Source organism: Mustela erminea, chromosome 15, assembly GCF_009829155.1.
Source record: "Mustela erminea isolate mMusErm1 chromosome 15, mMusErm1.Pri, whole genome shotgun sequence".
NCBI lineage: Eukaryota > Metazoa > Chordata > Mammalia > Carnivora > Mustelidae > Mustela > Mustela erminea.
Window position 1 is genome coordinate 13,185,740 of NC_045628.1, and position 14,636 is coordinate 13,200,375.

The window sequence follows — 14,636 nt, forward strand, 5'->3', positions numbered from 1 at the left end:
GGTGATGGATTCTAAAAACAGGGAATTTGAGGTAAGAGTCTAGAAGGACCACAGAATCTACTGCCCAGAGAGACTTCTGAGATGGAAATGGGCACTGATGAAAAATGTGCCATGGCAACGGGCATGAGCTGTCCCGCTAAAGAGAGACACGAGGTCACCACTGGAGAAAAGGGATGAGATCAAAGCAGTGATATTTAATCAAAGGAACAGATAGAGGAGATTGTTCGGAGCCAATCAGTATGGCCCAAAAGAAAAGCTTCCAGATGTGTTATTTTACTAGGATGTGCTGATGAGAGTCCTGGACCAAATCTCCTTCCCCCAAACCATCTTTTCTTCCATCCACCTCCAACCAAGTGCTTCTTTCAATCAAACCCGGCGATCTGGTCGGGATGGCCTTAGGAATAAACACTGTCACCAAGAGCAGCCTTTCCAGTGCCTGGACCTCTGGGAGGCAGCTGACCCAAATCAGGGTGCTGACTTGTTAGGTGCCGATGGAAACAGGCCACACCGGCTGCTTCCCCCAGGGTAACTGCTGCTGCTGGCCACAGCACTGTCCCTGCTGAGCCCACACCCCGCCGGAGGGTCCCTCCCGCCCAGCCACTGAGATGGACGCTCTGTGTAGATCCTTCCTCACTAAGGAATCAGCTCGCTGAAACTCGCTCATGGCCATTGGAGAGCAAGAACAGACAGTTTATGCAAACTTTACTGACCCTCCATGCAAGACCACCAAACAAAAAGTTCTGTGTCGTAGCATAATATTCGTCAGTACGCATGGACTGAATTAACCACGGAGAGACTCTTTTCTCATCTCTTGCTCTTCAATATAAACTAAGGAAAGTTATCTGAATTTCCAGACAGCTTTTATGTATGTGTACATCAATGTATTTAACTCCTTGTCCTACTGTGGGCATCCAGCCCCCCACTGTACCAACGTCACTGGGGGCCAAAGTTCACTTGAAATGTTGGTTCAAAAGCAGATAAAGGATGGTCTTGAGGGTATATGGATCATTTGGGTGGGGGAATGGTATTTTAGACAGTATAATTTTATATATACTATATCTGGATATTTATTTTGCTAAATACTAAAACAATCACAAAACTTATTTTTTATTTCTTAATCTGTATTAGACTATCCTTGATAATCAACTTCTATCTTTAGTTAAGCTCCCAGCTATCTTCCCTGAGGACTAGCTATTCTACGGTTTTTTCCCTCAATTTTCCACAAATCAGCTTACTTTTCTAAAGCTTTCTAAAATAATAATTCTGCTCAAACCATTCTATAACCAAATACAAACAGAAAGTAAGATTTCATTTCCAGGGAGGATCGAAATATACTAAACATAACAAAGTGAATACAAAATTGTTGGCATTACTCTTATAAATTTTTAATTCTACGAGTTACAGTGCATGAAAAAGTCCTTCAAAAAGGTAGCCTAGTAAAAGCAATGTTTTCTGGTGGAAAAATATTTTGAAACTTAATGCATTTTGCCCCCCTCTCTATATACAATTCACTCAACACTGTCAAATATATATATTCAATTACAGAACATTTTGGCATTCCAGAAGGATAAATACTATCTTGTACTGATTTTGCATAACACTCAGAGCAATGTAATGCAAAAAAAAGTGGGTTAAACCACAGCATTTAATGTCAACAGTGATGACTTTTATATAAAGAGAGATAAAACTTCTGAAATCAATTTATTAAAAAGCTGTCAACATATTTCTCTCTCTACACTAGCCTATCTATCTACCTGTCTTCCTTCCTTCTTTCTTTCTATCTATTTATCTAACTAAACTGGCCAGAGAGTGTTAAAATTATCTTCACCCCATATATAGTTTTTGGTATTTATAAAAAGGTCTATTATCATTATGAACTTAAAGACGTGGTATTTAACAAATACTATATGTCTCATCACTTTTTATAAAGTATTCCTCACACTTAAAATACATGTACTAAAAATTATCACAATTCTTTATGAGTCACAAAAACATACTGTCACCATTTATAGCTAACACAGTCTCTAGTGGAAGGCAAAAACAAAACATTCAGGGTCTATGCTATAATTTCTGTAACATACTGTACTAGAAGCTTCAGACACAGATGAGAAAGCAGTGGAAAAAAATGGAAAAACACTACCAGATTGGTTAGTTTATCTAGATATGGTAAGGCAATTGAATCTAATTCTTAAGAAATCATGTGGCACTATACTGTTTTATAAAGTCAGATAAATGCTGGAGTTGCATTCCCAGGTGCATGATTTTGGGGGAAACTTTACTATGGATATTTTAGAGTTACTACATAAAGAAACAGTACATCATTACCTCCTTAGCATTACACCCATATTACAGATGAGGAAGTTGAGGTAACAGATAACATTAACTTGCCCCAAATCATGTGACTGCTAAGTACTGTGACTCAGCTTTAACCAGATTAACACTTACCGTCTTCCTAATAAGATCAGTATGCGCATAAAATACTAAATTAGAGCAATTATCATATATGCAGTATTTGTTACACTCACTGGAAACCTAACAGTGGCTGTATTTAGAACTTAGACTAAAACAACAAAATTCTCCATCCCAGAACACAGAAAAACACTCCAAGAGTTCACTGACAGAAAGCTGTAAAGATACTCGATAAAGAAGAAAATACTAATATGTACTGAATTACTGTAGTATTTCCACATCTGAATTATTAATTTTTAAGAGTTCCTCCTAGAAAAGAATGAGAAATACTCCTTAATGTTTTAAGTAAATGTTTATGATCTTTCTCTTGGGTACTTCTACTAAGTGATATTAAGATATATATAATTAAGACCATCTTCATCTATTTCTACTGTCAAAGGCAGAGCTGAGTCAATGTCAGATGCAGCAAAGCTCTAATAATTTAGTGATGGCTAATCCTGTAATAAGCCCACATCCCAGGCTGACTCCTACAACTTCTCTTCCTGTTTTAGGTTATCACAAGGAAGGAGCTCTCCTGTCTTATCAGAATGAATAAAATTCATTTTGAGAAATAGGTTCCCATATCTCTAATATGCACAACCAACAGAAGTAAATGCTTCTTCAAAAGATTGACTTTACATGTCTTTTTGTTTAGTGACTAAATGTTATCTTTCTCTATAATGGAGAGAGGATTTACTAACTCACGATAGGAAGCATTTCATTTTTGCAGCATTTATATAGGGTTGTTGGAAACTGGAAAGGCAGGAAGAAAAGATAAATGTTATTTCCGACAATTACAGAGATAGTTCTATTTGTTTTTCTTCAAGTACAAATGTTCTAGTATAGCAGTTTTCCAATTGTGTGTGATGAGATCAATTGAGTGGCTCAAGAGGAATGTATAAAAACCATGAAATAAAATAAAAAGAATAAAATGGAAAATATAGTAGCAACATAACAAGTTTATTATTTCATGAAACTTATATTTAGGCTGTGTGTACTGTGTCGCAACATAAAATGTAATTCTTACTGAGGGCCACGATTAAGAAAACATGAAAGCCACTACTAAGGGAATACACAGAAGTAGAGAGATGGGCTAGTTTTTTCAATTCTTTTGGTTTTTTGACAGAAATAACAATTTAAAAAACTGCAAGATATGGATGAAAGAAATTAAAGAAGACACAAATAAGTGGGAAGATATTCTGTGCTTCTGGATTGGAAGAATACTCTTAAAATAGCCGTACCACTCAAAGCAATCTACAGATTCAGTGTAATCCCTATCAAAATTCCAATGGCATTTTTCACAGAAATAGAATGAATCTGGAATTTGTGTGGAACCACAAAAGATGCTGAATAGCCAAAGCGACACTGAGAAAGGAGAACCAAGGTGGAGGCATCACACTTCCTGATTTCAAACTACATTACGAAGCTACAGCAACCAAAATGGTAGGCACGGACATAAAAACAGACACACAGATCAATGGAACAGACGAGAACACCCAGAAATACATTTATGCATACACGGTCAACTAATTCACAACAACAAAGCCAAGACTATACAATGGGGAATGGACAGTCTCTTTGGTGGAAGTATGGAAAAACTGGATAGCCACGTGCCTAAGAATGACCCTGGACCCGTATCTCCACCATATGCAAAAATCAACTCAAATGGGTTAGAGACTTGGATATAAGATCTGAAACCGTAAAACTCTGAAGAAAATAGAAGGGATAAACTCCCTGACACTGCTCTTGGCAATGATTTTCTGGATGTGATACCAAAACAAAGGTAACAAAAGCAAAAAACTAACAAGCAGGATTATATCAAACTAAAAAGCTTCTACAAAGCAAAGGAAGCCATCAACAAAAATGAAAAGACAATGTATGAAATGGGAGAAAATATTTTCAAACATAGATCTGGTTAATATCCAAAGTATATAAAGAACTATACAACTCCATAGAAATAAAACAACAAACAATCCAATTAAAAAATGGGCAGAGGGGGCGCCTGGGTGGCTCAGTGGGTTAAGCCGCTGCCTTCGGCTCAGGTCATGATCTCAGGGTCCTGGGATCGAGTCCCGCATCGGGCTCCCTGCTCAGCAGAGAGCCTGCTTCCCTCTCTCTCTCTCTGCCTGCCTCTCTGCCTACTTGTGATCTCTCTCTGTCAAATAAATAAATAAAATCTTTAAAAAAAAAAAAAAATGGGCAGAGGATCAGAAAAGACATTTTTACGAAGAAGACATATGGATAGGCAACAAATATATGGGGATGCTGCTTTAATCATCAAGGAAATGCATCTCAAAACCACAATGAAATAACACCTCACACCTATCAGAATCGTAATTAACAAAATTGCAAGAAACAAGGTTGACAAGAATGTGTGGATAAGAGGAATCCTTGTGCATTGTTGGTACGAACGTAAACTGGTACAGCCACCATGCAAAACAGTATGGAGGTTCCTCAAAAAGTGAAAAGTAGAACTACATATGATCTAGCAACTCTACCTCTGCGTATTTATTTGAACAAAATCATTATCTCGAAGAGCTATCTGCAGCCCATGTTCACTGAGGCATTACTTACAGTAGCCAAGACACGAAAACTATCGAAGTGTCCACGGAGGGATGAATGGATAAAGAAAACACGGTGTGTCGGTCTGTATACACCCATATCCACACAGACACAAACAGAATTATTATTCAGCCATAAAGAAGAAGGAAATCCTGCCATTTAAGACAACATGGATAGACCCTGAGGACATTATGCTAAGAGACATCAGTCAGAGAAAGACAAATACCGTATGAGCTCACTTACATGTGGAATCTTAAAACCAAAGAAAACAAAAACCTGAACTCACAGAGAACACATTAGTGGTTCGCAGGATGTGCGTGCGTGCGTGTGTGTGTGTGTGTGTGTTCTAAGAGAGCGAGTGAGCGAGAGAAATGGGTAAAGGCAGTAAAAAAGTACAGATTTCCAGTTAAGATAAGTAAGTCCTGGAGGTTTATTATACAGCATGGTGACTATAGTTACAGTACTGTGGTATATATCTGAAACCTGGTAAGAGAACATTGTAAAAATCGTCATCACACACACATACACACACACACACAAAATTGCAATGATGAATGGTGATGGATGTTAACTAAATATACTGTAGTCATCATTCTCCAATGTATATACATATCAAATTACATTTTATGAGTAACACTTCTAAACATTTTAAATAAAAGTTCACAATGTTCCTCTCACATAATTCTAAGTGAAAAAACTTAAAACAAAATGTTATATGTCATCTATATCTCAATAAAAATGAATTTTTAAAAAACACAAAAATTATAAATCATCTTATTGTCCCTTCAAGTATCAATTTTGGTATGTATTCAAACCTTAAACATATTAAGAAAAGATATCAGAGAAAGTAAAAAACAGAACAAATTGAAAACAACAATCTACCCAATTCTGACCATAAATGTTTTTGAGCATTTTGAGTAAAAAGAATGTATATTTTAAAGTGTACTTAATTTACACACTGTCATCTATTTTAAATAGCTTATTCAGACAGAGTTTTGAGCAATGTGCAATATCTTCAACATTAAGTAATGAAATGAACCAGATTCCAAGACTCCCAATGTTGCTTTGTTACTGGACTTACCAAACTCTGATTTCAATTCAATATGCTGTTGCTATTGGATTCAGATACCCAATAATTTTATTCTGACTCACAGGCCTAAAATATTCTTATTTCACAGTCGTGACCTTCAATTTAAACTGAAATGTATTAAAAATCCGGCTAACACAGGTGTTTTATTCGGGTTTTCCTACAAGAATAAAAGGTGAAGTAGTTGGAATATTGGGCCCAATAGTTCCAAAGAGGTTTCAATCTTTTGGAAGTATAAAGTTAAATCTATTGCTAAAATCGTCGCAACTAGGGATCTGCTATTTTTAGATATTTTGATAACCTTAAACTTTACTAACATATTTACATTTTACTTATACACTATGGAAATGTAGATGTCTAAAATCATAGCATTACCATTATTGGTATTATTCTACAGAAAGGCACAGTTGGATCTGATAAGTGTAAAGGTATGTTTAAGAAACTTTTCTCTGTCAGACTGAGAATAATTTTTAATATAATGCCCCACAATTGTGAAAGTAACAAAAAGGCAAATACATAGGATGTATTTCTGCATGCTCTTAAAATTTCATGGTCCATTTTCTACCCAAATAGTATCTCTACATTTATACTTGTTTTTACATTAAAAAAAATTTTTTTATTTCATTTTTTAAAATTGAAATTCAATTAGCCAACATATAGTACATTTTTAGTGTTTGGTGTAGTGTTCAATGATTCATTAGTTGCAAGACATTTTATTCTGTCTCTCTCAGTTTTATCTCATACTAGAATCTACTCATATCCAAACCCAAATATTTTTCCAGAAAAGGGTAGAGTACTCACAATTCTTTTTATCCCATAGGCCAAAAAAAATGTAATTACCTAAGAAAATAGATGTAAGTACCTAAGAAAATAGTACTTAATAACACACAGAGAGAGAGAAACAGGTAACAAGGAAAAGTGAAAAGAGAAGCCAAAAAAAATATAAAAAAAACCAAAACCCCAACCAACCAACCAAACAAAAAAAAACCCACCCACACACACAAAAAAACCTAGAGTAGAATCACACGTCCTTCCCCAGAGGTTTAGGTTTGAAGACAATGGCTAAGAAAAAAAAACGTGTGACAAAAATTACCCTCAATTAAAAAACAAAAAACAAAAAAACCCTCACAAATTAAGTATGGTGTACATGCTTTTATGTAAAGTTCATTGCTGAGAAATACATATATAAATGTATAATCTATGCATTTTAGTGTGCCATATATAACTTCCTGGAAGAGGACACACAGAAAACACTCAAATGTATTACTAACTGGAAAACTTGAACAAACGAGAAAGGATGCCAGCTTTGCTGGGTCTTCCTGTCGGCTGAGTCATCTAGAGACACTGTCAGTTCCTCCATCTCCTCCTGGTATCCACCTGCTCATGACTTGACCTTTTCCTAAAGGAGGGCTAGAAAGGCAACGTCATCCACTTGCCTGGCGACCTGAGTAGTTCCCACTGCATGGTCAGCGAGGTCACCTTCAAATCCCCCATTTGGTCACCTTCAAATCCCCCATTTGTTCCTGCCGGAGGAGTTTATCCATATGCAGTAACAGGTGATATCTTGTCTGTGTACAGTGGAATAGTGGCCTATTTAAATTACTTTTGCCCCCTCTCCCTTTACAAAAATATATATACATACAGTAATGATCCCTCTGATTACAGATCTCACGGACCCAATTATCAGCAAATCTTAACTAGGCAAGATTTGCGGGTCACAGGCTGCTCACTCGTTAAGGCTCGTATTAAAGCCCGCTGCTTCCCTCGGGGCTCCCACCAGGGAGAAGGACCGTGCGCTGGCGCCGAAGGGAGAGCGTCTGCTCTGTCTGCAGAGTGAACTTCATTCCAGTCTCGGGATGGCAAAGAGAAAAGCCCAGTATTGTAATGTTCTAATTTTATAATGCGGCAAATCTGCGTTTCCCCCTCAGGAAGACACCGTTTGGGGCTATAAAAAGTGACTCATGGCTTCTAGGTTCTCTGTATCTGGGAGGCCCAGCTTCCAACAACAATTCTGGCTCCTGGAGGTATCCACCTGGGGAAGGGGGCATCTGTGGAGGAAGGAGTGGTGGGAGACCCCAGAAATGTCACTTACTTGGGACAAACATTGGATACACTCCTGGGTTTCGGATCCACCGCACCAATCTGTTTGAGGGTCAAGATCTATGTGTGGTAACTGGCCACCTGCCTCTATTTTAGAGAAGGTTTTTATGGCGACTTATCGTGAGGAGTAAAAGTGCAAATGATCAGTTTGGTCACTTAAAAGTGATCACTTAAATGATACAGAAAAATTAGTAATAAAAGTGGAAAAAAAAGTTACTAATTTCGCTTTGTGTAGTCAAATCAGCTGCCTCTTCCCATTCTCTTTTTCCCAATCTTGAAATGCCCCAGGCCTTCTAGCCCATACAGTAATGTGTGAAGCCTCCTCTATGTATCTTACAACTCTCAAGTTTCTCCTTGGCCATCCATATTCATCTACAATTTCTGGCCATATCCATTCATTTCTCGCTACATAACGTACCCATGAGGTCTCATCTACTCTCCACATCTGAACTCTGGGGATGATCCTGAGCCCTTACATTCAATGAAAGTGACTGTTCAGGCTTTATTCAAATATTCTAATTACTTATTACACGCATCTATGTGCATGATGACCACTGCCAAGGCAGAAATAATGCCCCCTACCCCTGCTATTTCTTCATAATCCTGCTCACTCAGGTTCAAAGTGTCCAAGGTTACTTTTGACCCTTCCCCCTCCCTCTTCAACTAAGTTTAGTTCATTCTTTACAGTATTATTTTGACAGTAATTTACAATATTATCGCATCCCTCCTTTCCTTTCTGTTCCTACAGACACCGTGCTAATTCAGAATCGTTCTACTTCACCTGGAAACTAGATAGATGATCACAATATTGCATGATTATTCCCCCTGACTCTTGTCTGTGCCACTAACCCTTCTATCACATCACCTCCACGTTACCATTTCTATACCCATTTTGATCATGGTCCTTTACTACAAGATCAAAATGTAACCTTCTTAGCTTTACAATTTCTTAGCCTGGCCTCCCTTCTCTCAAACTTCTAAATGAATTCCTAGTTTAGCCAATCTGGTCTATTGAACAGCCAACAAACACACTCTACGAGCTTCCCATGCCACTTCCTCCATCTGGAAGACCTTGTAAACTCTTACTAAACGTCACCCTTTCCCTTGTTACCCTAACTGGGTACAAGTACTATGACACACCATCTACTCCATGTGCAAAAGGGACTTGGAAGAATCATCTCTCCCTCTATAAAATCGGATGTCTGGGGAAACTGAGGCCAAAGGACAATACAAATAGTTAGCTTTCCAAACACTAGTTTTCTTTCAACACATTTTTCTTGAGCATTTCCTCTGTGCCAGGAGCTGTGCTAGTGACATATGACTAGAGTTTAATGACAAAGACGGACTGCACGTCTATCATCACACAAGTCATTCAAATTCGGTGTGTGCTACAAGACAAGGGAGTACAGGGTGGCAAGATGTCTGGGGTATGCATGCTTCAGGGAAGGGCTGAGGGATGATGTTGATCTAGTGTGGGAAGACAGGAAGAAGTTAACTAACTCAGTTTGGGAAGAGAAGAAGGCTTCCCTGAGGAGGAAATATTGTAAGTAGGGGAGACAGAGTAGGGATGGAGTGCAAAAGGTAAATGACTGCTCCATGTACAAGTAAAGCCCAGACAGGTACTTTCAAGGAACTAAAAGCAGGAGTGGGTGCTGGAACCTAAGGGAGGAGGAAGATTGCAAAAGGTAAGGCCGGAAAGGCAGAGAGGAGCAGGAGCCTGTTGGGCCTGGGAAGGTCATGCAGATTTCTGGGCTTTATTATGAGAACAATAGGCCTTGGACAGCCTGCTGTCTGGCCATGAATTGGTGCTATACTTGAAGTTAAATCTTCAGTCTCCTCCCCTTTCCCATAAGGCCCTTAATAAGGGAAAATATTTTGAGAATATACGAGTGAAATTTTCCTAAGGGTTGTTTTAATCCCCGTTGCTTTTTATTCTCATCTTGTCTACACCAGGTAATGAATTCCAAAAAGGCAGTCACAAATTTATCTCCTCTAAAATTATATTTATCTCAAGGATAAAATTTTTAAAAAAGGTAGGGTGACAAGGTTATTAATAAAAGGACAGCTGGAATGTTTGAGTAATTTCTGCGTTCAAGGTATTGTGTTGGACACCTTAAAACAAAATATCTCATTTAATCCTACTAAAGACTTTGAAAGGTGCATCTCTTTCACAGATAAGGAAACTGAGGCCTACTGTTTCCCTGCAATACACCCATTTCAGACCTGTAGTGCCCAATATGGTAGCCTGCAGCCACATGTGCCTTCTGAGCACCTGAAAATATGTTTGAATTAAGATGTGCTGAGTGTAAATGACACATCAGATTTTGAAAATTTAGAATAAAAAGGAAAGTAAGGTATCTCAATTTCTGAATACTGCTTGCATGTTAAAATGGCAGTATCTTATATAGTGCATTAAAAAGTGCATTATAAACTTTATCTGCTGTAATTAAAAAAATAAACTACTAGAAATTTTTAAATTACATGTGTGGCTCACATTATACTTGTATTGAACAATGCCATCCTAGACCAAAAACTGGGTACTGAATTTGCCAGTAATAACAAGTTCAAAGGCAGCCTGGTATAGAAGAGTACATGGAGTGTAACAGATCTTGGTTTAAATCCTTCCATCAGTGGCCAGTCTTGGGTAAAATACCAAACCTCTCTGCACTTCACTTTTGTCATTGACATTCTGGTGATATTAAATATCCCCAAACAACTGTTGTCATATGTAAAGCAGCTAGTGTGCAGAGGGAGGGAATAATTACTTGATACTTCCTAGAGCAACTGGTTCATTTAAAAATTGAGTCCCAAAAAGAGTAGAAAACTTACTTATTTGAAAATCATGTTTTATTCTCCTTAAGTGGGAGGAGTGAAATTACTAGCACATTTAATGGCCACTTTAGTATCATATATGCATTATCTACTATCTTGTAATATACATAATATACACAGATCCTTTCTTTCTATGCAAGTTATTTATAATATGTTATAGGCTGGGAGGCCAGCTGATAAAATTTGGGTGAGAAATCAAATGTCAGGACACAGAAGGGCTCAAGGGGTCCTTTATCCACACAATGGATGAATTCCAACGAAAAGAGTTTATGAACTTGACTTCAGTAGATCCATGTTTTTTTATTTTACATCAAGAATTGAGACTAGTGAATAAAATGACACCTGGGAAAGTAGAATTTTACTTTTTTTTTTTCTCTCTGGGTCGTGGTGCAAACAAATACATTTTTCCAGCATTCCAAGTTCAGACTAGCCCACTATTAGTAATCTCCACTAAATCATAAAAGACTACAAAATCATGTGGACTCAGCTATCTGAGGCTATTTTGCTATATTCTATCCCCTAGGCTTTTGTCAAGAAGTGTGCCTTTTATCAATGTTTGAATTATATGTATACATATAAATGTAAATAAAGTATGGAGTAGTTGGAGCATTCACTTTATTATTTGATATATGTATATGGCCTAAGATTGACATGTGATAATGTATTAGATTGCCCTGTTCTGTGTGTGTGTATATATATATATATATATATATATATATATATATGTATATATTTTTTTTTTAGTGGTATGGACATACTAATTAAGGATTTGAGTTACTTCGATGTAGCCCCTTAAGTACACATTTTTAAATTTAGCACAAAAACTGCTCTTTTTTTTTTTAATCCACAGCAATTAACTTTGTAAGAAAATGAGACTGGAGAAGTAAAAAGCTATCAATCAAATTTACAGATCTTGGAACAGCAACAGAGACCATGAAAATATTCACTTCATTCTCGTTTGAAATTTAACAAGAAATAATATACAAAACCTTAGCTTAGCTATTAAAATACATGTGCAATGAGTTAAAAGGGGATGGGGACAGGGCCTTTGATCTCATATGTTGCTTTAAAAATCCACCTCTTGTAATGAATTTTTGAGTACCTACTGAGTACACGTGACTTTGGTCTTTGCTCTTTAACATGAGTGACTCTGACTTACAATGTGCTTGTGTCTACAGTTCACTAACAACTATCTTTCAGTAAATGTTTTCAGTAAATGTCTTCAAATTTAGGGCTAAAGCTAATATGAGGTAAGAAAAAAATTATACTAAATCAAAATTACTAGCAATTATTAGCTAATAATAAGAATCATACAGAACAATGTGTAGTAATTAGACAAATTTGCTAAAACTTTGAACTAAGATATTACATTTCTGATGCCTGAAATTATAGGAAAATATAAACTCAGTTAATTTAAGAGAAAACAAGCATTTTAAGCCATTTAAGCTACTAGCTGTATTTGCAAAATACACATTAAAAAAAAGTTCATATTAGGAAACAGCTTGTTTGCATTAACTTTAAATTAGCTAGTACTTTGGTTACACATTTGAAAAAACTTCTGTTGTTTCCAGGAACGCTTTTTCCCCTTTCCTTCTTTCTTTCTTTTTTTTAAGGGGTAAGGCAGTTGGATTAAAAAAAAAGTTAAGCCACATTCTTTAATGCAGATGGAATATCAGTGCTCCTCTATGCTTATAACTCTCTCAATCTCAGGGAACTATTAGGATGTCTTCAAATAATAATGTCTTTAAACTTTCGTCTTAATGGCACAATTCATTTTTGTAAAACGCCTGGCACCACTCAATCTTTTAAGAGAGGAGAAAGGTCTCTTTCCTCTGGACTTGACCTTTTTACCATATACATGTGAGCAAGTTTTGCTGTCAAATATTGCCAAGGTAGATTTTTTGCTGTTGTTCAATCTAAAAATGTCTCCCCTATGCCTGCACAGCTCCCCTCTCCCCAACACAAACCTACCCATGTACCCTCTCCCCCACTGCAAGTTTTAAACTTTGTTTCCTTTGGGGTTCTGCACAAGTGCTACTAATAATATCCAAGAGACAAAGAGCTGTTCTGTAGGTTCACGGGATGCCAAATTTGAGTTGTGAAACAAAGCACTCAAATTTGAGATTCAAGAGGATGATGGTGGTGATGCCGGCAAAAAAAAAAAAAAAAAAAAAAGATTACAGCGCACGAGACCCCAGAGCCATCTCCCCAGACTGCTCCCCCTGCCCACGGCCACCCAGAGCACGGGGAGTTCTGGCCCCGGGACGTCGGCCGCCGGCAGCACCGCGAAGCGCCCTGCCCGCTCCCCCACGGCCCGCTCACCGCTTCACTCGGATGATCTGGTCCCGCATGGGCTTGATGTCCTGGAAGCTCTGCTGGTTGACGAGGCTATAGACCAGGATGAAGCCCTGGCCGTTCTTGATGTACAGGTCCCGCATGGACGCGAACTGCTCGGTGCCCGCCGTGTCCAGGATCTCCAGCACCGACGGCGACGAGTCCACCTCGATCTCTTTGCGGTAGAAGTCCTCGATGGTGGGGTCGTATTTCTCGATGAAGGTGCCGGTCACGAACTGCACGGTCAGGGCGGATTTGCCGACCCCGCCCGAGCCCAGCACCACCACTTTGTACTCGCGCATCGTCCCTCCGCGGCCGCCGCCGCCGCCGCCGCCCGCGACATAGACCTACGCCCGCCGCGCTGCGCCCCCGGACCCTGCGTCGGCCGCCGGCCCCGCCGCCTCCCGCGGCCGCCCCCACCTCCCGGCCGCCGCGGCCCCCCGGGCGCCGGCGGAGGGAGCAGCAGCCCTGGGCATGGGCCGAGCCGGGCGGCAATGCGGCCCGCGGGCGCCGGCAGGCACTGAGCACGAGCAGCGAGCGGGAGCCGCCGGAGCCGCCGGAGCCGCCGGAGCCGCCCGAGCCGCGGGCCCGCAGTGCCGCCCGCCCGCCCCGCCCCTCGCGCCTCCACGCCCAGCTCCCCGCCCGCGGCCGCCGCCGCCACGGCCACCGCCGCTTCCTCGGGTGCCGGAGCGCGCGCCCGAGCGAGAGCCGCAGCGCTGCCGGGGGCGGGGCCCGGCGGCAGGAGGCGGGGCTCCGCGGCGCAGCCCCGCCCCTGCTCCCTGTCGTCTAGGCGACCGGCCGCGCGCGCTCCCGGGAGACTGCGCCGCGCGGAAGCCTCCGCTCGCACTTAGATAAACAACCTCCTCTGCCACCCAGCAACAGCCTACCCCGCACGCCCCGTCGAACCCCAAGGCCTGCGTACTGAGCATGCGCAGTTCGTTTGCCTGAGCCCGGAACCTGGTCAACTTGAGAGTCCCACGTTCGGCATCTGGGGGAGACAAGATGCTAGCGGGGCCAGAGCAGTCTTAACGGGCGAGGCCCAGAAGGAGGTCTCGGTGAGGGATTTTGCTTGACACACTACGCAGTCTCTCAGTACTCCCGAGTTTTGGTTTTATCTTGCATAAACATAATGAGAAGCTTTTTTGAGGGAACGAACATAAACACAGTAAGGCGAATTTTTGTTTCCAGCATCAGAATATTGAGGGAGGCGTTGCACGGTCCCTTCTGCCCACTTCCCGAGGCGGCGAAGGCGAGTCCGCGGAAGCCAGGCCCA

General features: G+C 40.2%; 1 protein-coding gene across 1 annotated transcript in view; it reads right to left on the minus strand.

The window, feature by feature from the left end:
* The window catches only part of RAP2A (RAP2A, member of RAS oncogene family), a 35,795-nt gene extending 22,100 nt beyond the window's left edge, over positions 1-13,695 (minus strand). Inside the window, exon 1 of the mRNA XM_032314727.1 lies at positions 13,352-13,695. Within this exon, the coding sequence (XP_032170618.1) occupies positions 13,352-13,665 (314 nt within the window). The 5' untranslated portion in view covers positions 13,666-13,695. The remainder of the gene's footprint in view (positions 1-13,351) is intronic.
* Between the last annotated feature and the right edge of the window lie 941 nt (positions 13,696-14,636).